The sequence below is a fragment of the Rhincodon typus genome, chromosome 1 (genome assembly GCF_021869965.1).
Source record: "Rhincodon typus isolate 14 chromosome 1, sRhiTyp1.1, whole genome shotgun sequence".
NCBI lineage: Eukaryota > Metazoa > Chordata > Chondrichthyes > Orectolobiformes > Rhincodontidae > Rhincodon > Rhincodon typus.
In genome coordinates, this window is record NC_063332.1 from 117,807,958 (window position 1) to 117,833,123 (window position 25,166).

A 25,166-nucleotide genomic window follows, 5' to 3' on the forward strand; every position below is an offset into this window, starting at 1 on the left:
CTGGCAGTGTGTGTCTGCTTCCACCACCAGCTCTGGCAGTGTGTGTCCCAAGCACTCTCCACCCACTATGTGTGAAAATGTTACCTTGCACATCTCTTCAAGCACCCCCACCCCGACTCCTTGAATCTGTGTCCCCTGGTAATTGACCCCTCCATCCTGGGGAAAAAATCTTATACTTTCCACTCTATCCATGCCATTCACAATCTTATAAGCTTTTATCAGCTCGCTCTTCAATCTTCTCATTCCAGTGAAAACAAACCCAGTCTAACCCACTTTTTTTCTTCGTAGCTAAGATCCCCCTTACCAGGCAACATCCTGGTAAACATTTTCTGTATCCTCTACAAAGCATCCACATCCATCTGATAGTGTGGAGGCCAGAACAATACGCAATATTCCAAGTGTGGCCTAACGAAAGTCCTATCCTCATACTCAATGCCCCTTCTGATGAGGACAAGCATGCCATAAGCCTTTTTTATTACCTTTATCTACCTGTGCTGCCACCTTCATTGACTGTGGGCCTGCACAGTCAGATCCCTCTGCATATCAATACTCCTAAAGGTTCTGCCATTCACTGTATAATTCACTGTACTTGACCTTCTAAAATGTGTCACCTCACATTTGTCCAAATTAAACTCCATCTACCATTTTTATGCCCATGCACCCAATGGATTTCTATCCAGCTGTATCCTCTAACAATCCTTCTCACTATCTGCAACTCCTCCAATCTTTGTATTGTCCACAAACTTACAGCCACCTTTTTCTCCAAATCATTTATGTAGAACACAAACATCAAGGTCCCAGCACTGATCCCTTTGGAACACCACTAGTCACAACCCTCCATTCCGAAAAGCATCCTTCCACCACGACCCTCTGTCTCCTATGACTAAACCAATTCTGTATCCATCTTGCCAGCTCATCCCGATACCATGTGACTTCACCTTTTGTACCAGCCTGCCATGAGGGACCCTGTCAAAAGCTTTACTGAAATCCATGTAAACAACATCAACGACTTTTCCCTCATCAATTAATTTCATCACCTCCTCAAAAAACTCGATCAAGTTACTGAGGCACAACCTTCCCTGCACAAAACTATGCTGTCTACTGCTAATAAGTCCGTTTACTTCTAAATGCATATTAGATCTTGTCCCTGAGGACCTTTTCCAATAATTTCCCTACCATGAGGCCAGAACTGTATGCAATATTCCTGTAATTTCTTGGATTATCCCTGCTACCCTTCTTAAACAATGGGACAACATCTGGCTATTCTCCAGTCCTCTGTGACCTCACCTGTGTCCAAAGAAGATACAAACATGTCTGTCAATACTCTTGCAATTTGTTCTATTGCCTCCCTCAATATTCTGGGATAGATCCCATCAGGACCCAGGGACTTATCTACCTTAATACTTTTTAACATGCACAACACCTCTTCCTGTTTGATAATTTCAACTTCAATTCTTCAGTCTAGCTGGGGAAAAAAAAACTTATAGCATGAAATATTTGTGAAAATGTCTGGTAAGCCAAACATTAAGTTTTATTGAATCATCAAGCAACACAGGCAAAAACTTTCTCATGGTAACGTGCAGGTTTCCAGTATCCTGTTACTTACAGCCTATCTGCTATGTTATAGTTTACCGTTATAATTCCATGGTGTGGGAGTGGTGATCCTCTGACACTTAGTCCCTAAATAGTTCCACTTATTCATTTTCTTTATGTCCTGAAATCTTACCAAAAGTTGAATTATCCCTTCTAATATTTCTTTCTTTGACTCAACATTCATTCCTTTATTAATTATGCCTCTGTGAAGCATATTTTCCACGTAATCACAATGAAATCATGGGGTGTTATTGAGAATATGACTAGCTGTGCAGTGTGCCAAGATTAAATGATGATGAATATGAATGTGTTTGCTGTGATAGTGCTGGTAATTTGAAAACATTTTGTAATGAAGAAAGATTGTTACACAGTTTTAAAGCATGTTAATGTTAAAAATATAATTTTGTTTTTTTTTCACCCCTTTGGTAAATGAACCCAATGGTGCCATGGCTAGCCAGTGAAATTCAGTTATAAAGTAAATATTTACTGTTGGAGACTTCATCAGTCCAAAGCAATAACCAAGAATCCTGTGCATTGTGTAGCATTTTGCTGAACTCATAATTCTAGACTGGTGTTTCTTGTTTTGTTTTTAACTGTACCAGTCACAATGTTCATTGCTGTGTGGTTGCTAGGTTACTTTCTGAAGTATTGTCTGCTTACCAAGCAAACTCAATAAAATCTCTTGTTTTCTGTAGATCGAAGTATTTTAGAACAAGCTCTATCGGGGAGCACTTCACTATAGAGGTAAGTAGATTTGTGATGATTATACATCATCTGACTTGCACACTATTGTTACTGTAGTACTGTCACTAAAATGGATGCATGAGTAAAGTTCTGTAAAAATGGCACACACTAGATTTTTCCATTGAATATGCCGGTAGAAGATGGTGTTGCTTCAGCATTTAATGTTCCCATTTGGAGTGAGAAAGTTAGTATTTCTACATGCCAAATTATTTTAAAAGTGTCTAGTTCATGGGTGCAACACTTATCTGCATCTTCCAATGTACTCTGTTGCAAGATTAAGATTGTTCCGTGGAGGAATAATCTCTGATTCAGTCCAGTTCTTCATGAACTTAACTGCTGATCATAAAATGTGAAGTACATCGGCATAATTTTGTGACATTTTTCTCCCGTGCCAGAATAAAACAAATGGTTTGCCATTAGAGTACAGCTGTTGGTGAACGATCAGTAGAGAATCTGTGTGTTATGTACAATTTGGGTCAGGCTCACCCCAAGGTAAATCTGTTTTTCTCTTAAATCACAGTGAAAGTATGCTAGTCTTTTTGTTTGAAAACATTTAAAGCCTGTCAGGGGATTTCTTGTGGCCCCTAAAGGGGCAAAAATGAAAATAAACCAGTCAGGGATATAACAATACTTTTGAGCTTTTATAAGTATCTTAAAAAGAGAGAAAGTGAATAAAGTAAACATTGAACCCTCACAGTACAGAAAAAAAGTCTTGGGGATTGAGGAAAATGGCAAGAGACATTGAACAAATATTTTGTACCTTCATAGAATATACAAATTACATTGAGAAAAAGTGAGGAACACAAACTGAGATGAGGAGGAATTTCTTCAACCAGGGAGAGGTGAATTGTGGGACTCATTGTGACAGAAGGCAGTAGAGGCCTAGTCATTGAGTGTATTTAAGCCAGAGATAGGTTCTTGATTAGTAAGGAGATCAAAGGTTATGGGGAGAATGGGGTTGAGAAATATATTAGCCACGATTGAATGGTGGAACAGACTTGATGGGCTGATTAGCCTAATTCTCTTATGGTCTAATTAATATCCGTAGAGAAAAAGCTTTAGGTTTGAGGGAATAAAACTGACTCAACCTCGAGAAATGACGGCCTAGATACACCACCTACCTTTCCCCAGCCCCACCTGTCATCCCTCTCTCCCACCTATCCTCCCCACCTTTCCCACTGACCAATCCCCGCCACCCCCTACCTGCATCCACCTATCGCCGCCCCACCCCTCCTCCGTTTATTTATTTCCCAGCTCCCTTCCCTCTCCCCAGTTCTGAAGAAGGGTCCTGACCCGAAATGTCAACTTTCCTGTTCCTCTGATGCTGCCTGACCTGCTGTGTTCCTCCAGCTCCACACTGTGTTGACTCTGACTATAGCATCTGGAGTTCTTGCTATCTTCAGCCTAGATACCAAGTTTCTTGGAGATAACTGTGGACATAGTGAATGTGCTGGTGATAATTTTCCAATATTGCGTAGGTTGTAGAATAGTACCAGTAGATTAGAAGTTAATAAACGTAATTCTGTTCAAGAAAGGAGAGCAAGAAATAAAGGGTAATTACAGGCTAATTAACTTCACAAAAATACTGGAATCTATTTTTAGGGGATTCCTAATAAAGCACTTAGCAACCCACACTCTGATCAGATATTGTCACCATGGTTTTATGAAAAGGTAATCATAGTTGACAAAGCTTGATGTGTTGGTATAGGGCTTTGACGATTCATAACTAGAGTACTGTGAGCCCTTTCCCCTCCATATCTCAGGAAGGATGTAATTGCCTTGGAGGCAGCACAGCAGTAGCTCACCAGATTAGTTCCTGTGCTAAATTGGTTGTATGTGTAATGAGAAGCTGAGTAAATTGCACTCTGTGTAGCCTTTGGTGTTTCGAAGAGTGGAAGGTGATTTCACTGAAACATTCAGTTCTGGAAGTGTTTGGCACCTTGGCACAGAGATTGTTTCCCCAGTTGATGAACCTAGAATACAGGGGCATAATCTCAGGATAAAGGACCAATCATTTAAGACTGAGATGAGAAACGTCTTCACTCAGTTGTGAATACTCAAATTACCTACTCAAGAGGGTTGTGGAGGCTACATTGTTGAATGTATTTAACATTGAATTTGATTTCTCAAGGAATTGAGAGATATGGGTAGCCAGCAGGAACGTGGAGTTGAAACTGAAGATTAGCCATGATTGTATTGAATGGCAGAGGAGGCTCCAGTGATCAGGATGTCTGATCCTTTTGCTTATTATCATGAAGAGGGTTTGTTGAAGTTTCACAATTAAATGCACCTTTGATTGTCAACAGTTTTCATCAAGACCTATGCTGATCAGCAGTGAAATGTTTTGCTGATGTTGCTCATTCATGCCATACAATGTGCAACATGTAAGCCCCTCACTTTTTAACGACATCTTTTGGAAGAGTGAGAAGACAATGGAAAGAGGGGGATACGAGTGAAGGGAGTATCTCTGATAGACTTGTACATAGCTGCAGATGTGAATGAATTTTTACATGTTAGTGCACTAAGTATGTTATCAAGTTCACATGGGAATTGGGGTCTTTACTAACTGAATTTTCCCAGCATTTACTCTGTAGCATGAGATTTAATAACTATTACAGCAGTACTTAACTTTCCAAAATTGTAGCTTTGGAAGACAAAAAGTAGGAATTGCATGAAGCAATGAGGTCATGATGTGCATTGAACTCATGTCAACAATTTATCTGATGCCAAATGTACCCAATTATCAGTATATTCTTTATGTAAATAAATTTTGTTCTTAGAAGGAATAAAAGCTAACCTTCAAATGGAGTTGGGGATGGGGACAATGGTCATCGTCGTGAGTAGCTGTCCCATGGGCATTGGCCAAAAAAGTTCAAATGATTGATGGCACAGAGTAAATTACATGCCCCTAGAAATATAACAGCAAGTGCTCAGGGCTGAGTGAGTCATCATCGGACAATTCCCAGCAGTTTTCAGCATTTATCCTCATTGGGTAGTCTTCTCCAAATGAAAGATGGGCCCGAAGAAGAGGAGGAAGACCAGGGAAAAGTCCCCTAACACTTGACTAGAGAACAAGATGCTGCCCCACAACTTGAACAAGAACAACACATTCCGCACCAGCAGCCTGTTGTCCTCGGGTGTGGGCCATCTCGATTGTTATGGTTGTATACTTTCTTAATTCAATTAACTAGTATATCACACCTGAATTGCTGCTTAACAGCTCAATAAGCTATCAGAAAATTGCTACAAATCATCGACTGCCTGTATTAGGTAACTGTGATCATGAACCCCCTAAGATCAACATTCGTTGCCCAGTAACCACCTTTCAATTTGTTGTTGTTTACCAATTATGAGAAGCTCAATGATTTGTGTACAGTCTATGCTAGAACAGCCAAATAGTTAACATCATTAATCAGTACAGTTATATGCGCCAGACATTTCCTTTTAATCTTAATACTTGAATCCTTCAGAAACACCCTAATATGCTATGCTGGAGACTAAAAAGATGTATTTTATGTATTAACTATAGTTTCATTGCCAATTTGAGGGCTGTAATATATTTTTAGACTTCTGATACTTGAAGTACAATTGTTTTAGTTTTTAATTATAAGGCAAAAAACAATTTTTACCAGTACCACAAAGGCTGAATTTTGCTACGTGCTAACACCCCGCATTATTTATCCAGTAAGGACTGCCCTACGTTTTTTAAGCTATTTGTTTACAGGCTCATTTAATGCAGGGCTCTAAGAATCCCAGAGGCTGGTTGACACCAGCATGTGATTAATGACTCCCACTGGTTGCTCACTTATTGACTGTTCCCTTGAGTATTAAGACCAGCCTGGCTCAGTTATTGAGTTATTCAGTCTGCGGTTTAACTTTGATTTCAGTGTTCATAATTTATTACGTCATTGTGAAATTGTCTGTACTATATAGCGACTGTGCTTATCCCCTCTAGTGCTCCTGTCACCAAAAAAAATGGTTAGTAACTAGCTAATCATTTAGGCAGTTGATGGCAAGGATTTATCTCATTAGACTTCTTGTGATTGGCAACTAAGTAGTACAACTCACCATGCACTGTGACTGTATTGCTGCTGTCTTCTTGATTACTGCATAAGAGCATGGCAAATGTCCTCCAAATTTCCCTGCTTAGTTGGTGCATTGTAGCAGCAGTTTTGTCTGAAATCTGACAGAGCAAAACCTAAATTAATACGGAGTTCTTTCACTAGAGGTCACTGTTGACAGGTGTTATTAATGGCTGCCTCTATGCAGATAGATGTTTCTGTTTATCTCCGGGTGTTTTTGTGGGGAAAATTGACACGTTTGATTCTTATTTCGGTATATCATGATATCAATTGTCTACACACAGACTCTTTATTGAAAGTCCCTAGAACACTCTTCCTCAGTAGGTAGTAGTAGCAGAGTGTTTAATTATTTTTAAGACCAATTAAATTCATGATAAGCGAGGCGGTGTAAGGTTATCGGGGCAGGAGGGAATATGGAGTGATCAGATTAATTTCTGCAAGGAACACTTGCAATGGTCAATTTTTGCTCTTTTTTCTGAAATTGGAAGGATTTGACTTAGCTATCATTCTTATCGTCTGGTTCTTTTATATAAAATTTATATCTGTCTTCCTCACTTAGTCCCATCTTATCAGTTTTGAAAAACCATCTCATCGTGATATATGATATGAAGTTAAAATTAACCACCACTCTGCTTTTTATTTACAGTTTGAGAATTTGGTGGAGAGTGATGAGGTACGTTTAAATCCATTCCCATTGGGAATCCATCAAACTGCACTTAGTGACTATTAGTGTTAACTGTATCCCAGCTGTGTTTCCAGCAGACTCTGAGATCACCATTGAACATATCTAATTGTTACAATTGAGGCTAGACAAAAAGGCTGAACCTGAAGCAATCCAGGGAATTCTATTGTTTTTTGTAAATTGTTGACAATTTAAAAACCAGTATTTTGCACATTATATCTTTTGAAACATTAAGTTGAAGGACTTTTTAAACCATTTTAGGATTTTTCAAAATAAATGAAAGAAAAATTTAATCTTCTTTCCCTATAAGATAATCGTGATCTTGCTGTCTTACAAAGTATTTCTCAAAATGTTGTGTCTTTTTGAGAAGTTCTAGTCTCCATTTTCCCATTGAAAGTAAATGTGCTGGATTTATAGTGTAAGTAAACTCTTTGATAATTGGTCATCCTATTTTGGTATCGCGGCAATAAAACATCAGAAGTTACAAACAATGAAGACATTTCAAAATATTTTAGCACCCCCCCAGCCTCCCCCAATGTTATTTCTTGGAAATGCAGCATGGTTGATGGCAGTATGAAATATGGTGAACGTGTTGGGCAGCAATAGCAGAGGACTGTATTCTCTTGTGGTGTACCTTGGATATTTTGTTTGCAGAAGAATAGAATAGAATTGAAAACCTTTATTGTCGTGTGTACAGAAGTACAGGAATACAGTAAAAAAAATTTACAATGTTGCCCGACATGGCACCATTTTAGTTGCAAAGTATCTTGGTAGAAATCTTAGATAGAAAACAGAGATAAAGAAGAAAAAGGGGGAAGGAAATGTTACGCTACCTTACAGTTATTCATAGTATGAGTTAGAAAAATATGAAATAAAGTTAGAAAGATAAGCATTACAGCCTTTCTAGAAAGGGCCTGCAGTAGATCAGCACAGGGGGAATTCCACACATGGTCTGACTGGGCTCACAAGCCACTGACCACCCACACCGGTCCCCAGTCCAACAACCGTCCTCTCCATCGCTCAAGCCTCCAGCTCAGTGGCTGTCCCCATTCCATTTGGGGCACGCTGGCCGTCCCCATTTCGCTAAGGCCTCCAGCCCACTGACCATCCTCCATGCCTCCAGCCCACTCTGCATCAGGGAATAGCACCAAAAAGAGGGGAAAAACATAGAAAGAAATGGGAAATCAACAGAAAGAGTGGAGGAGCTCAGGTTGGAGTATCCTGCATTGCCGCCATCTTGACCAGAAAGGTCAAGTTTAAGTGAGAGTGAGCCTAATAGAAAACTTGCATTGCTATAATTTTTCAAACATTTGACCCTTGCTGTTAAAGTGATGCATTTGCCGGATCTTTTTTAAAAAATCAGTTGTTGTATTTGGAGCTTCCAGAGCCAAGCAGCGTTTTGCCTGAGTGAAAAATGAGATACTTAAGTTATTCTTATCCGCTTTAAAACTTACGCATGTCAAACTTGTGGTTACTGCAAATGATCAAATTAAAACTAGCAAATAGCCTTGCAATGAAAGTTGGAAAAATTTCAGACTCAAATATATTGAACCTATCCTGTTTCACTCTACTGATAAATTGAAATTGTGAATTATCAGTGCTTTGAGTTGATACTGCTACAGGAATTGGAATGCCAATGACACCTCACATTTCTTAGCATTGTGTTCTGTGCCCGTGATCCTTATTCAATGAATTAGTGGATGTAAAACTACTATGCTATTTATATAAATATCTTTACACAATGTTTCATATGAGCATGATATAAATATTTACAATTTTAGAACTAGGGAAACAGATAGGAATGTCACCACCTACAAGTTTATTTCAGGGTCGCATATTATCCTAACTTGGAAGTATATGTCTCTTTCTCCATCTCTGCCAGGTCAAAATCCTGGACTGATATCCCTTATAGCACTGCCATGTACCTACAGTGCGTTGTATTCAGAAGGATTCTCACATTCACCTTCTCGAAAACAAATGGGATAGGCAGTAAATGCTTATCTTGTCACCAACATCCACGTCTCATTAATGGCAAAAGACCGATGTGATTTGTAAAAAAAAAAAAAAAATCCTTGTAATCATTTACAGATTTACAACAGTAAGCAAATACAAGTTACTGATATTTGACAATGCAGTTAATCTGGCGTGTGATGTAATTTTTAAAAATATATGTAATGAACCACTTGAGAGCAAAAAGATACTCTCCAGTTTAAAGAAATAACTTTCCCAAAATGTGTTCTAGCTTTAGTATTTGAGCTCCATCATCTGATGCAGTTCCAGAACCAGAATCCATATTGGCTGAAGCCTAATTGTATCACTACGGTAGACCTGCAAAAGCGGCAACTGAACAATGATGCACAACTATATTCTGTGTAAATACCAATTGCTGACTTTGTGAATCATTAAATCGTAGGCTTACAATAGAAAATAAATGCAACTAATTTGTTGTGTTTTTTTCATTTAGTAATTGTTTACAGTACAATAATACACTGTTTTGTAATGATGTAACATGTAAGAACAAAATCCTTTGTAAATATCATCCCAAATAAAATAAAGTAGGTACGTATTGTCATACAGGAATGGAATTAATTTTGTCAGTTTGATTTGCTGTTCTCTTTGATGCATAAGCATTTTTTTTTCAGGTGTTAACATAAAATACTCATTAAATTATTTTCATGTTTACTTTGTCTTGTGGCTTGTCACTTCTGTAATTGAAATGATAATGTTCACACTCATGCGAGTTTTATAACTTTTGCTTTATTTTTACAGGCTGAAAGCCCAGGATTTAATCAGAGGTAAGAAGATCAAAAAGTCATACAATTGAAGGAGTGTATTTGGTAGCTGAGACCTGACTTATTTGTATGTCACTAGGAATTGGCATATCATTCAGGTTAATCATTTTTAATATTTTTAAAAAGCATTTCTTCTAATGTACAGAAAAATTGTTCAAACATTTGTTCCTTGCGATACTCAGCGGCATCTATGGAGAGAAAACAAAGTTAACATTTCGACTCCTGTGATTCTTCTTCAGAAGGCTGTTCTGAACACAATTTGTGTTAATGTGACAGACCAAATAATAGTATGTGTTAACTCATAAAAGAAATACAGTCATTTCATGGATTTCATCTAGTCCTCTTATCACACACCCCTGAATTCCTTCCCTCTTCCTAGAAACATACCCGATTGTGTCTCAAGTTCCTTGTATGTAAATTTAGCAATGGGACTCAATGTTAACTCTGTTTTCTCTCCACAAATACTATCAGCAGTTTGTTTTTGTTTCAGGTCTCCAGCGTCTGCAGTTCTGTGTTTTATTAAACATTCTTTCCTTCTGACTTCCTACACAGTGAGGAAACTTGCACTCTACTACATATTCTCAAACACCTAGAGGCTAATGGTCACCTTTTTTCAATATTTATTTTATATGTAAAGGATTATTTTTATTTCCCCTCCTTCAAGGTTGGGAATGCTGGGGCAACTGATATTATCACTGTTGTCATGTAGGTAGTTTGGGCATCGACTTTGCATTCTTGGATTATAGAATTATGTAAAAAGCAATCTGAGAATGTTGCTGAAATTTGTATATCCAGTTGTTTCTAGAATTTCTTGTATGTTTCTAGAAAGAGGAAGGAATTAAGGGAAACATAAGAGGACCAGATGAGGTCTGTGAAAAGAGCATGTTTAATATAAAAATGAGTTAACATGACAGACCAAAGAATATTGCAAAATTGTTCTTTTGCTTCAAAAGACTAGAACAGTTTCTGGGCTATTCAGCCTCGAGAGCATAGCCATAAAGTTGAAAGATCTTGCAAACTGAATATGTTAACTAATCTTGAATTGTTGAAGAAATCTCACATTGTTTGAATCAGTTCTAATTTTGACAAATAATGAAACCAATTTTTGATTCTGCTTTTCACATTGTGTTTCTAAGTTTAAAATAAGCTTAAAATGAGAAGTACAGAGAGAAACTCATTTACAAATTGTTGAACAGTAATATTGTGTGGAAGATGTAAAATATTCTAACATTCTGGGAGTTAGCCTTTATTTGGGTCACACGTTTTGGACTTGCAGTGCCCATCTTGCATTTTTGGTTTCATATTGGTACCCAAAGTATTGATGAATATTTCAGGTTGTAGCTGCTAATTGGATGTCAATGGTGCTATTTTATAAATCAGTGTTCCAGCTAATGCTCTGTCTTAATCATTTACAGCTGAATACATGACCAATACCACCAGGAATTCCCTTGCCATTTAAAGCTATACATAACCATCGCTTAGTTGTTGGGTTTCCGCTGGCCTTTACTTAGTTTGTAGTTCAGTGGTGTTATTAAAGTTTCCAAAGTCTATAAAGGGTGGAGTCACAAGTGAGGAAGATCTTTGTCTTGACTTCTAGGTCTCTGGACAAAACTTGTGGAGCAGTTAGTATTCCTGTTAGACTAATGTGTCACCAGAACAGTCAGCAGAGCTGAGACAGAGCAGAACAAGTAACTGGAAAAGGAGTTAGTCGGATTCTCAGCAGGAGACCATGGTATTGGGGGTGTAATTACCGTACATCTGCCTCAGCGAGGAACAGTTTTAGATCCTGCTTTAATAAGGAGGTGTTCACTAAAATCTGCAGCCTGATGAAATTTGCGGCAGAGCAAGGATTGCGTTGGAAGGGACTGTGAGCTTGTGAATGACTTAAGCATTTTGTTCCTTTTTGATGAAAGTAGTTGATGTTTGCAATATTTCACTCCACCACAGAGAAGAAATAGGGTGAACACTTAGCTTTGTGAGGACAGCAAGCTTTCTTCAAATCGTGTAGAATGCCATTAATTGTAATATGTTGCTTTGCAGGCACTGCATGTGAACTCTGAAATGTACCACAATCAGAAAATATTCTACTCCCTTCAACATCCAGCTAGTGTGATTCCATAAGCAGCAATTATCCAGGCCAATTCCCAATATCCTGACAGCAGGAATGCTGACTTTAATCTGCAGCAGTCCACAGTGCCGCTGTATTTGATGTATTATGGTGAACTAATTGGCAACCTAATGGGCAACAGGGTCCATGGCCAACTTCTGTGCACAATCCAGGCATATGTGCACAAGAAGCAGATTAATGACAGCCAGGCTGTTGCATGAAGTGTGAGCAAGCGGACTGATAAACACTAATGCTGCATCGCTGTAAGAGAGGCCTGCAGGATTCAGCAAGAGTCCATTTTCATGGTCCGTCACAGTCGCTGCATGCTGTACTCCCCTCTGTTCTGAGTATGAGGGACAGGTTTGCCACTAGGTATTCAAGTCTTTATTAATGTAAATCAAAATCAGTGGTTCTGATAGTAAATCTTAGGAAATACTACTGTAAATTTTTTTTCTAGTCTAAGAAAACAGCCATTTGCCACTACTCTAGTTTCTGTCCACTGGCCAATTTTGTATCCATTGTGACCACGCTTCATTCCATGGGCTTCAACTTTGCTCACAACCCTAAATGTGACACTTCATCAAACATCTTTTGGTAGTCATAGAGATGTACAGCACAGAAACAGATCCTTCGGTCTAACTCGTCCGTGCCAACCAGATATCCCAAATTAATCTTGTCCCACTTGCCAGCATTTGGCTCATATCCCTCCAAACCCTTCCTATTCATATACCCATCCAAATGTCTTTTAAATGTTGTAATTATACCAGCCTCCACCACTTCCTCTGGCAGTTCGTTGGGTACACTCTCCACTCTCTATGTGAAAACATTGCCCCTTAGGTCCCTTTTAAATCTTTCCCCTCTCATTTTTAAACTTATGCCCTCTAGTTTTGGACTCCCCCACCCCAGGGAAGAGACCTTGACTATTCACCCTATCCATGCCCCTCATGCTTTTATAAACCTCTATAAGTCACCCCTCAGCCTCTGATGCTCCAGGGAAGATAGCCCCAGCCTATTCAACCTCTCCCCGTAGCTCAAACCGTCCAATCCTGGCAACGTCCTTGTAAATCTTTTCTGAAGCCTTTCAAGTTTTACAACATCCTTCCTATAGCAGGGAGACCAAAATTGAACGCGGTATTCCAAAAGTGGCCTCACCAATGTCCTGTACAGCCGCAACATGACCTCCCAACTCCTATGCTAAATGCACTGACCAATAAAGGCAAGCATACCAAACACCACCTTCACAACCCTGTCTACCTGTAACTCCACTTTCAAGGAACTATGAACCTGCACACCAAGGCCCCCTTGTTTGGCAACACTCCCCAGGACCTTACCATTAAGTGTATAAGTCCTGCCCTGATTTGCTGTACCAAAATGCAGCACCTCACATTTATCTAAATTAAACTCCATCTGCCACTCCTTGTCCAATCTCATCAAGGTCCCGTTGTACTGAGAGTCAACTTTCTTGGCTGTCCACAATACCATCAATTTTGGTGTCATCTGTAGATTTACTAACCATACCTCCTAGCTTCATATCCAAATCATTTATATAAATGAGAAAAAGCAGTGGACCCAGCACCGATCCTGCAGCACACTGCTGGTCACAGGCCTCCAGTCTGAAAAGCAACCCTCCACCACCACCCTCTGTTCTCCTACCTTCTAGCCAATGTTCTATCCAAATGGCTAGTTCTCCCAGTATTCCATGTGATCTAACTTTGTTAACCAGTCTACCCTGAACAACCTTGTCAAACGCCATGCAGAAGTTCATATAGACCTCCCTGCCGCCTTCAATCCTCTTTCTCACATCCTCAGAAAACTCAGTCACTTTCGTGAGACACACTTTCCCATGCAAGAAGATATGTTGACTGTCCCTAATCAGTCCTTGCCTTTACAAATACATGTAAATCCCCTCCCTCAGAATCCCCTCCAACAACTTGCCCACAACCGATGTCAGGTTCACTGGTCTGTAATTCCCTGGCTTTTCCTTATGACCTTTGCTAAGTAATAGCACCACATTAGCCAACCTCCAATCTTCCGGCACCTCACCTGTGGCTATCGATGATACAATTATCTCAGCCAGGGGCCCAGCAATCTCTTCCCACAGAATTCTAGAGTGCACCTGATCTGGTCCTGGGGATTTATCCACCTTTTACCCACCAGGCTGTGATGGACCATGACAATGGACTCTTGCTGAGTTCTACAGGGCTCTCCTAGAGCGATGCAGCATTACTGTGTATTTTAAGATGTCCTGCACCACCACCTCTGTAATATGGACACTTTTCAAAATGTCACTATTTATTTCCCCAAGCTCTCTAGCTTCCTTATCCTTCTCCACCATAAACTCTGATGCAAAATACTCATTTGGTATCCCCCCCATCTTCTGCAGTTCCACGCATAGGTAGCCTTGCTGATCTTTAAGGGGCCCTATTCTGTCCCTAGTTACTCTTTTTTGTCTTTAATGTATTTGTAGAAACCCTTTGGATTCTACTCAACCCTATTTGCCAAAGCTATCTTGTGTCCCCTTTTTGCCCTCCTGATTTCCCTTTTAAGTATACTTCCACTACCATAATACTCCCCTAGGAATTTACTTGATCCCTGCTGTCTAACCTGGCATATGCTTTCTTCTTTTTCTTGACCAGAACCCCTCTTTCTCTAGTCATCCAGCATTCCCTACATCTGACAACTTTGCCTTTCATCCTCACAGGGACGTGCTGACCCTAGACACTCGTTATCTCATTTTTTGAAGGCTTCCCACGCTCCAGCCATTTCTTTACCTGCAAATATCCCCCTCCAATCAACTTTTGAAAGTTCTTGCCGAATACTGTCAAAATTGGCCTTCCTCCAATTTAGAACTCTGCCTTTTAACCGTAACTATTTTAAAATTAATAGAACTCTGATCCCTGGCTCCAAAGTGCTCCCCTACTGACACCTCAGTCACTTGCCCTGCTTATTTCCTAAGAGTAGGTCAAGTTTTTCTCTTCCTGTAGTAGGTACATCCACGTACTGAATCAGAAAATTTTCTTGTACACACTTAACAAATTCCTCTCCATCCAAGCCCTTAACACTATGGCAGTCCCACTCTATACTTGGTAAGTTAAAATCCCCTGCCATTACCACCCTACTATACTTACAGATAACTGAGATCTCCTTACAAATTTGCTTCTCAGTTTCCTGTTGCTTATTGTGGGGATGAACTCAGGGCGTGGTTGGGAACATTGGACTTGAATGTCATAACAATTACATGTGGCTCAGGGATAGACAGAGCTAGCAGCTTAATGTTCTGGGGTATACATGCTATACGAAGGACAAAGTGGGGGGCAAGAGAGGAAAGGGAGTGGTGTTTTTTGTATAATATAATCCCAAGGAGGTGATCATCCCTTTCTTATTTCTCACTTCCACCCAAATAACTTCACTGGAATATCCTCCCTAAGTACGGCTGTAATATTATCCCTCGTCAAAAACACCACTCCCTTTCTCTCTTGCCCCCCACTTTCTATCCTTCATATAGCATGTACACCCCGGAACATTAAGCTGCTCGTCCTGTCTGTCCCTGTAGTAGCTATGACGTCCAAGTCCCATGTTCCCAAACATGCCCTGAGTTCATCTGCCTTACCTGTCAGGCCTCTTGCATTGAAATAAATGCAGTTTAATTTATCAGTTCTACCTCGTTTTCTGCTTTGCTCCTGCCTGCTTTGACTATTTGACTTGCTCCTTTCCCAAACTGCACCAGCCTCAGACTGATCTCTTTTCTCACTATCTCTCTCGATCCCACCCCTTTACTAGGTTAAATCCTCCTGGGTTGTTCTAGCAAACCCCATATACATCAAATCAACTGTGCTAGTGTCATCAACCCCCTCTATTATCTCATTAAACCATGTTAATTAATAAGTTATTTCCTTTACCATGTCAATGCTGGCTTTACTTAATTAATCCCCATGTCCAAGGGTGTGTACTTTTGTCCTAAATTACTATTTCTAAAAGCTTTACCAACACTATAATGTTATACTGACTGCCCCATGATTGCTGGATTTATTCTTGCACCACTTTATGACAAAGGGATATTACCACTTGTCCATTCCTCTGGCACCATTCTCAGATGAAGAAGAATTGAAAGATTATACCCAGTACCACCACCCTCCTTCTCTCAGCATCTTCAGAACCATCGTAACCAGTCCTAATGACTTCTAAACTGATAAATACAGCTGATCTTTCTAACATCTTTTTAATCTACCCAGAATCCAAACTGCCTCATTTTTCACTAAGACTTTGCCAGCATCATCATCCTTGGTATGGACAGATTCATGCTCCAAGGAAAGAATGCCACTCCTTTGAGGCAGCTTCTTAACAATTTTAGCAATGTGTGGGACGACACCCTGCACATGTTTACACACTATTGTCTCTAGCCATCATGGTAGACTTCAACATCTGAATGTTGAATGTCTTCTGCTTATGCTGCAATGGAAGTTGAGACATCAGTCGTTAGACACGGAATCATACTTAGATTGGCATGTCTGCTAATCAAATTAGCCACTACTTCCAACCCTTGGATGCAAATCTATGTCAACCATCAGGTTATATATCATGCTCGGTAATATTTGCCACAGGCATTTTTTTGGCAAGCTTGACAATGCAATAAGATTTCACCATACATCTACCTTCTGTAGGATGCCCCATCGAAATCCTCATTTGAAATCTTTTTGCAGAACACCAATGCTCCCTTTATCCCTATTACTAGTACTGGTCTGCTCAGGCCCAGTCTGTCACCACGTGCCGATCCTATCTCTAAGTTGTCCTCTGATTTGCATGAAATTTTAGCTTCTAATTTGATGATAACAGCCGATGATCCTTCTTCATTATTGTTCTTTCACCTCTTTCTCCTCAAAACCTCTGGCAAGGTTCTTGAATATCTGAAAGAAGAAAGGCACAGATGTAGCTTTATGGGCAAGGGGTGAGAAGCAAGAGGTCTATGTCTTAGATTTTATGCAGTCTAAAATCTAAGGAAGCTACTTCAGAGCAGCTGGCATCCAGGTATTGCAGAAAATACGTCCAGTACATGTTGTCAGTGACACGCATGTTGTAATTTCTGTAACTTGTCATGTTCTTTAAAAACTAAATTCCCAGGTGGATCAGTTAATGAGTTGCAAAGTCTAACCTTGAGCGATCTTGCTGAACGTTTTAAAATTGGGGTTGGAAAGACTTTGTTTGTGACCTGCAGACTTAGGAACAATTAGAGTCCGACTGCAAAGTGTGTTACTTATAAAGAAATTAGATATTCTGGACTTTGGAGGAAACAATGTTGCTCTAATAGCAATGTTGTATGGTATAGCATGAGACTTCCAGGAGAATCAACTTGAAATACTATGGATCTCCAACAATATAACTAAAGCTTAGACATATCCATCAGATGCCAAATGTCACGTATGCAACCCTATTTTGTATAAAACAAAATATTGGGTCTGGAGTTTGCAGGAATAACGATAGTGAGGCTGCCAGTATTCACACTCTTCATAAGATAAAACACAGCATCTACGCAGACACAAATATGGAAGCTGTTGATTGATTGTTTAGCTCTTCCATAACCTTCATTACTCCTAAATCTCTGATTAGATTCAGCTTCAAAACCCATGTAAGAGCATTAAGTTGTACTTTCTTCCTTCTTACCCACATTTTTAAAAAAAAAAGCAAAGTTCGACTAATGCATTCAGGTGCATGTGAATGTTGAATGGTGTGATGAAACTTACTTTAAAACCATCTCCCTCATTCTAAAATGTGTAACTGTACACGAGTGTTTCATTCTTTCAAAATGTCTTTCTGTGTTGGAGATTTGAAAAAAGTCTTTTTAACTTTCTTGTCTCCATCTCTCCAGATCCGTCCGTCCTTTTCCTGACTCCTTTGCATTTTTCGCATGATTTGAAATAAATTTGAACAGTAAATTAAAACCGGTGCTGAACCAAAAGCCCACGAGCAGCAAGTTGCTGCTCGAAAATTCCTGAGATCACAACAAGCAGGTGTAAGATAGTGGGCCAACTTTGCATTGGTTTGATTCATGTGGTGAATGTTTTTCTTAATGATTAACTGTGATGTAATCAGAAATGTTTCACTTCATACTAACAATTATTGTGGTTTTGATGTGAATCTAGTTACTAAAGCCATTGCCGTTCATATTTAACAGGCCAATTAATGAAGATGAAGTCCAAATCCTTCACAATAGACAGTATGATGCTATTGCTCAGAAGCAAGTGGCAGTGGACAAACAGCTCCAGACTGAGGTACAATGTAGATAATTTAGTTCCTTGCATTCTGTTCTTTTCTCTTTGAAAATAAATTGATAACTTTCAAATTATTAATCCCAGAAATTACTAACATTGGAAGCTTTGTAGAAGCTTTTAGCCAGTAGAATCTCTAGTACATTTTGAATAGTATGAAAACAAGGTTTTCTGCTATGTCTCAGTAAAATTCTGTCCAAGTTGCAGTAATGCTTAATTGGTTCGGAACCTCAAATTCAAAGAACACAGATTTATAATTCATCATGGCAAGACAGTATAGAGGCATACGCTGAGATTCTACATTTAACTTGTGTAGATCGCTTCATTGCAAACTCCATTAGGTGAGTGAACAGTCATGTGCACTTTGCAATGTCAATCTATTCTGTGGCCTGACGAATGAATGTCTGCTGCAAATTAGATACTTTTATTGTGTGACCTGTGTTGCATCATTTCATATTCAGCCTGATGACTGATTTTTCTTGCATTGAAATACCAGTAGCTACATACAGCATCTCTGTAACTCTAATAAAGTAATTTGAAGGCTGATGGACTCAGTTCAAGTATTGCAATAAAAAAATTTTCATTATGATTTTAGTAGGAGACAATAAATGCCTCAACATTTTGTACATACAAAGGGGGATAACTACATTTTATTCATGATTCTCTACCAAGCCGATTTCTACATCTGTGCGAATTTTCCAAGAAATCGTTTTCTTGGACCGTTTGCACAATATGCACAACATCAGGCTGTTTGAATTTGTTTCTACTAAAATTGATTCAAAACACGAGGAGTTATTGAAACATTATATTCTTCCAAACCACATTTCAAGTAATTTATTCTGAGAATGCAATGTTCAGCAGGTCCCTTCAGGCCTCGAGCTGGAGGATCTCGTCACCTGTTTGGCAAACAAACAAATGCAGATTGGGTCATGGATAGATTGAAGGATTGGGCAATATGTCGCCTCTTCAACCACAAAGGTGCATGGTGGACACTGAAGTGCCTCTGCTACTTATGTTAGCTTTGTTTCATACTTTCCCTTTCCAGGAATCAATCAAGTTTATTATTAAAATATTGATATACTTAGGTAGACTGGGTGATACAGCAAATTCCAATGGTGTCTTCTCATCTTTTGAACAGAAATTCAGATATAAGTTTTTTTTTTTTAAATTATTTTCAATCATCTAAACTCTAGTGAGTATAGTCCCAAACTGAAACTTCTTCAAAAAATTCTAATAGATTAGTCAGTTCACAAGACAATCCCTCTGTATCAGGGATCATCGTAGTGAATCTTCTCCAATCGTCTGTCATGAAATAATCTTTCTTTACGTAAGGGGACCAAAACTGCTCACAGTACTCTAGATGTAGTCTCACCAGCACCTTGTACAGTAGTAAGATGTCACTATTCTTAACCCCTTGAAATAAAGGTCAACATTCCATTAACCTTCCTGATTACTTGCTGCACCTGTTTGCTAGCTTTGTGTTTTGTGCACATGTACCCCAAAGTCCCTTTGCAGCTATCTTCACTTTTCTCCATTTAAATAACACTGTGGTCTTTTGTTCTCCTTTCAAAAATGAACAACTTCACATTTTCCCCACATTACATTACATTTGCCAACTTTTACCTATTTTTGTAACCTATCAAAATATCCTTGTAAGCTGTTTGTATCCCTCTCGCAATTTCCCTATCCACCAATTTTTGTCATCTGCAAATTTGGCTGCAAAGCATTCAGTTCTTTTCTCCAAGTCATTCACATGTATTGTAAACAATTGTTCCAGCACTGATCCCTGTGGAATCCCGTTTGTTCCAGGTTCCCAACCTGAAAAGAACTCCTCTCAGCTTGCTTTTTCCTACCCGCTTAGCAATTCTCTATCTGTGTCAATATACTATGTTCAACACCATGAGTTCTCATCATCCAACTTAACCTTTTGTGAGGTACCTTGTTGAATGCACTTTGGAAGTACAACACATCTGTTGGTTCTCCTCTATCCTCTTTGGTTGAGACTTCCTCGAAAAACTGTAATAAATTTGTCACACAACTTCCCTTTAGTGAAGCCATGCTGACTCTGCTTGATTAGTTATGATTTTTCAAATGTGCTGCTATTACTGCATTAATAATTGATTCCAACAATAAATGTTAGGCTAATCAAGCTATTGTTGCCCACTTTTTGCCCCTCTCCGTTTTTGACTAGGGGTGTTACGTTGGCAATTTTCCAACTTTGCAGTACTTCTCCATAATCCATGGATTTTTGGAAAATTACAACAAATGCATCTACTATCTCTGTAGCTACTTCTGCGAGGCAGTAGTGCTAACCACTGACCCACTATGCAGCCCCTTCATTTTTTTTAAAATTCCAGCAAGTACAAGCCCAGTCAATCGAGTATTTCTTTATATGCCAGTCCTGCCATCCGACAAATAAGTCTGGTGAACCTTCGCTGAACTCTCTCAATAGCAAGAATGCCCCTCCTCAGACTAGGAGACCAAAACTGCACACAATACTCAAGGTGTGGCCTCACCAAGGCCCTGTATAACTGCAGCAAGACAAGCCAATTCCAATACTTAAATCTTCTCGCTATGCGGGCCAGCATGCCATTAGCTTTCCTCACCAGCTGCTGCACCTGCAAGCGGACCCTCAACAACTATTCCACCATGAGACCCAGTTCTCTGCACCTCACCTTTTCGTAAACCGCCACCATTCAGATAATAATCTGCCTTCCTGTTTTTTGCCACCAAAGTGGATAACCTGACATTTATCCAAATGATATTGTATTTGCCCACTCAGCCAACCCATCCAAGCCACCCAGCAGTCTCATAGCATCCTCCTCACAGCACACACTGTCACCTAGCTTAGTGTCATCTGCAAATTTGGAGATATTGCATTCAATTCCTTCGTCCAAATCATTAATGTATATTGCATTCATCTATATGATTCTGTAGTGATAATGGTGATACCTAATTCCTTCCTTGTATTATTTAAATATTAATGGGATGTTTGAGGTATCTTGCACATGAAGATACATGCCAAATATCTGTTTAACTCTGCCATTTCTTTGTTCTCTAAAAATATCTCCCCATATTCATTTTCTAAGGAGCCTGTGTTCACTTTGATCCCTCTCTTCCTTTTTATGTATTCGAAGAAGCTCTTGTCAGTTTTTTAAAATTCCTTGCTGGTTTGTCCTCGTAGTTGATTTTGACTTTCACTTGAATAACTTTTTAGTACTCCTTTGCTGGATTCAGAATTTATCCCAGCCTTTGGGACCTATGCCTCCTTATGTATATTTTCTTTCAACCTAATAGTCTTCTTACCCTCCTTGGTTAGCCATGTTGGATTTGTCCATCTCTTAGAATCTTTCCTCCTCACTGGGATATATTTTTGCAGAGAGTCATGAATTACGTCCTTGTTTCCAACCCAATTTTCTCTCACTCAAACAGTTTAATAAATTCTTTTGTGTTTATGATTACTACTTCCTCAGGGATCTTTTACTCTGAAATAATTTATTAAATCTGCCTTATTACCCATTACCAGATCCAGGATAGCCTGTTCCCTGGCTGGCTCCATGACACATTGTATTAGGGATAATTTCCTGGAGCACTCTCTCTGAATTTGTTATCACAGCTACCCTTTCCAACTTGATTGAACTAATCAACATGAAGATTAAAGTCACCATAGTTGCTGCTCTTTTATTTTTACGTGCTCCTATTATTTGTTGAATTACACCCTTTCCTACACTATGGGTATTGTTTGGGGGTCTATACATTAATACTATCAATATCTTCTTTCTCTTGCTGTGATTTGCTTTCATCCAAATGGACTCAACATCATCTGAGACTAGATCATCTCTTACAAGAGTCCTCATTTGATCCTTTAATAATAGTGCTATCCCACCGTATTCTCCTTTCCCGCATCCCCCCCCACCCCGCCCCCCGTCTTTCCGAACGATCAAATATCTTTGAATGTTAAGTTCCAAGTTCTGATCTTCTTGTAACTACAACTCCATAATGACCAAGAAATCATATCCATTTATCTCAATTTGCACAGTCAGTTCATTTGCCTTATTCTAAAGGCATTGTACATTAAGGTTACAAAGCCTTTAAGCTTGCCTTTATCCCCAGATCGTTAGCCTGGATTTCTGAATTACTTGCCCACTAAACTACCTCTAAACCACAATCTCCCTATATGAAGTTGGTGTTTTCTGGTTTTTGACCCAGTAGGACAGAAACGTAAGCATTCTTAATTTGCCAAGTAATACGTGTTTTGGTAAAATTGCCCCCCCACCCCACCAGATGATAATATGGCCTGTGGCAGAACTGAAAACAACTCCATGAAAAAGATTCAATGAAAAATTGTTGTAAACAGACTCGGGAACATTGCATTATGGAAAAAATAGTGTTCTTGTTTTGTCAGTTCAAAATACACAACTGCTTGAATGGCTGAAAGCCTCTTGCAATGTACATATGTGTTTTTAAAACCCATCTATAAGTTTCCGTATGTATTTCTAAAATCCCATTACAATATGAATATCGAACACCAAAGATCATCTTGATAAGCCATTTTTATAAGAGCCTTAAAATGTAAAAAGATATTTGCACAAGAAAGCATTTATTTTGAATTGAGGAACTATGTCATTAGATGTGAGGAATAAGGTCCTTTCTAATTGCCTCATGTTTGTACAAGTACCAGTTTCAAAATATCTAATTCTGACAGAACTAACACCTCTTGGTGAAATCCAGAGTTCTGTTCTAAGGTTTATGGCTGCTTTTGGACTTGCCTGAATCAAATCATTTGAACGATCACTCCTCACTAAGATAATTGGAATAAGGAATCTGGCACCATTCTATGTGCCTTCTCCCACTGAATTGTAGCATTTGAATAACAGAAGTCCCTGTGGGCATCATTACACATGTTTTACAGCATAAATATCTGATGAGGGCAGGGAATCTTTGTGGAACCAGTTCTTTTTTTTTTCTCAAATGCTATAAGCCAAACAAGGCTGTCAAACACATTACAGGAAATTGACCTGCAGTTCACCTATTCACTCACATTCTTTTCTTCTCAAATCTCAGTAGCTTCCCTCTGGGTGCCTCAAACCTGAAAAAAAAGGGATCTGTTTAAGAGTATTGCAATTGTGGTTTCTTCTAACTTACAAGATACCCATATTTTCAGGGTAGCTTCCCACCTGATATCATAGAATCTCTATAATGTGAAAGCAGTCCATTTGGCCCATCAAGTCCACACTGACTCTCCAAACAGCATCCCACCCAGACCCAACCCCCGCTACCCTATCCCTGTAACCCTGCTAATCCACCTAGCCTACACAGTGGGCAATTTAGCATGGCCAGTTCACCTAAACTGCACATCTTTGGGCTGTGGGAGGAAACCAGAGCACCTGGAGTAAACCCACACAGACATGGAGAGAATGTGCAAACACCACACACAGTCGCCTGAGGGTGGAATCAAACCCAGGTCCCTGGTGCTGTGGAGTCTGCAGTACTAACCACTGAGCCATCATGTCACCCAAATGTTATGTTCCTGTTCTTTCCATTTTTGGTCTTTCCTCTGGATCGCATACACTTTGCCAACATATAAAAGGATATGGCTAGGTATGGATTAAACATTATGCGAAGACGCCTGCTCTTGTCATGAGATGACTTTTCAATGCATCCTGTGTACTGTCGTTACAATAAATCCGTAGAATGGGAAATCTGTTTTCAGCCCGTTAGTTAACGGGGTACTTACAAGAGCATCTTTTGAAATTAGGACCTTGCAACATCAAATATTGGTACAGATGTCCTTTAAGCTAACTTTGTATGTTAGTTCAGTATTTTTATTTGATTTGATTTATTTATTGTCACTTGTCATTTGTTACAAAATACAGTGAAAAGTGTTGCCATTCTCCAGCGCCAGCTTAAAACACGGAAAAATAAACTAAAACATAGAATATAAAGGCAGAAAAATAAATAAAAAGTGTTCAGCTTTACAGTCCTTGTTAAATGCTCTTCCATGAGCCATAGGCCTGGTGGCCAGGCACGAGTCCCCTTCACCGTGATGCTGCCGCTGGAACAAAAGTCACCACTCATCGACACCATCTAGCCTCCACTGATGCCCTCATTACTATGAATCCTTGCCAATGCCGACACCACTGGATACCATACTGGGCCAAATTTGACTCTACCGTCGCTGCTGCCATGAGTCCACTTCGGGCCCACCTCCATGAATCTGCACTGGACGCTGCCGGGAACGCAAACTTGCCTCTGCCGCAGCAGCCATAAGCCGGCACTAGGATTACCTCGTTGATGTAGAAGCCACTGGTAACCCGACTCCCCTCCGCCACCACCACGAGTCCGCGCTGGGCTCACTCCCCACCGCCAATGCCGTTACCGCAAACCAGCTCCTCTTCAAGAGGTAAGTGAAATGAAAGAGAAAAGGAAAGAAAATAAAAAGGAGAAAAGAGGTAGATAAAGAAAAGAATCAAGAAAAGGAACAGACGAGTCCTTGGCTCAGAAGCTGTACTCCACTGCCATCTTACCAGAAGCTTTAAGTGGTCTACATTGAGTTCAAAATCTGAAGAAATATTTAAATGTGCATTATTTGCAAGCATTGAGGACCAGTTTCCAGACATTATTTTTCAACCCCTTGTATAAGCATCTATGATGTATATTTTAGCAATCAAATGGCTGTGTGTTTAATCTGCAGGGCATTTATTTTGATTATATAATTCAATCCAATGTAATATTTAGCAAAATAGTGGTTTTACTTATTAGAGTGAATATTTTGTTACTTGTATTTTGTCTTGGCAGTTGTCCATTCTAAAAGATTTGTAAGGATGGGCTTACAGGCAAGCCAACTTGATTAAACGAGACAACAAGGTGCAGGGCTGGATGAACACAGCAGGCCAAGCAGCA

At 39.5% G+C, this 25,166-nt stretch overlaps 2 protein-coding genes across 6 annotated transcripts in view; both read left to right on the forward strand.

The window, feature by feature from the left end:
• LOC109936240 (protein ZGRF1) overlaps positions 1-25,166 on the forward strand; it is a 446,880-nt gene that overhangs the window by 139,572 nt on the left and 282,142 nt on the right. The gene's annotated exons all lie outside the window — the stretch shown is intronic.
• ap1ar (adaptor related protein complex 1 associated regulatory protein) overlaps positions 1-25,166 on the forward strand; it is a 69,423-nt gene that overhangs the window by 15,434 nt on the left and 28,823 nt on the right. For all 5 annotated transcript variants that reach the window (XM_048601396.1, XM_048601407.1, XM_048601389.1 and 2 more), the window contains exons 2-5: positions 2,289-2,337; positions 7,066-7,092; positions 9,871-9,896; positions 18,170-18,266. In XM_048601396.1, coding sequence (XP_048457353.1) covers positions 2,289-2,337; positions 7,066-7,092; positions 9,871-9,896; positions 18,170-18,266 — 199 coding nt within the window. The remainder of the gene's footprint in view (positions 1-2,288; positions 2,338-7,065; positions 7,093-9,870; positions 9,897-18,169; positions 18,267-25,166) is intronic.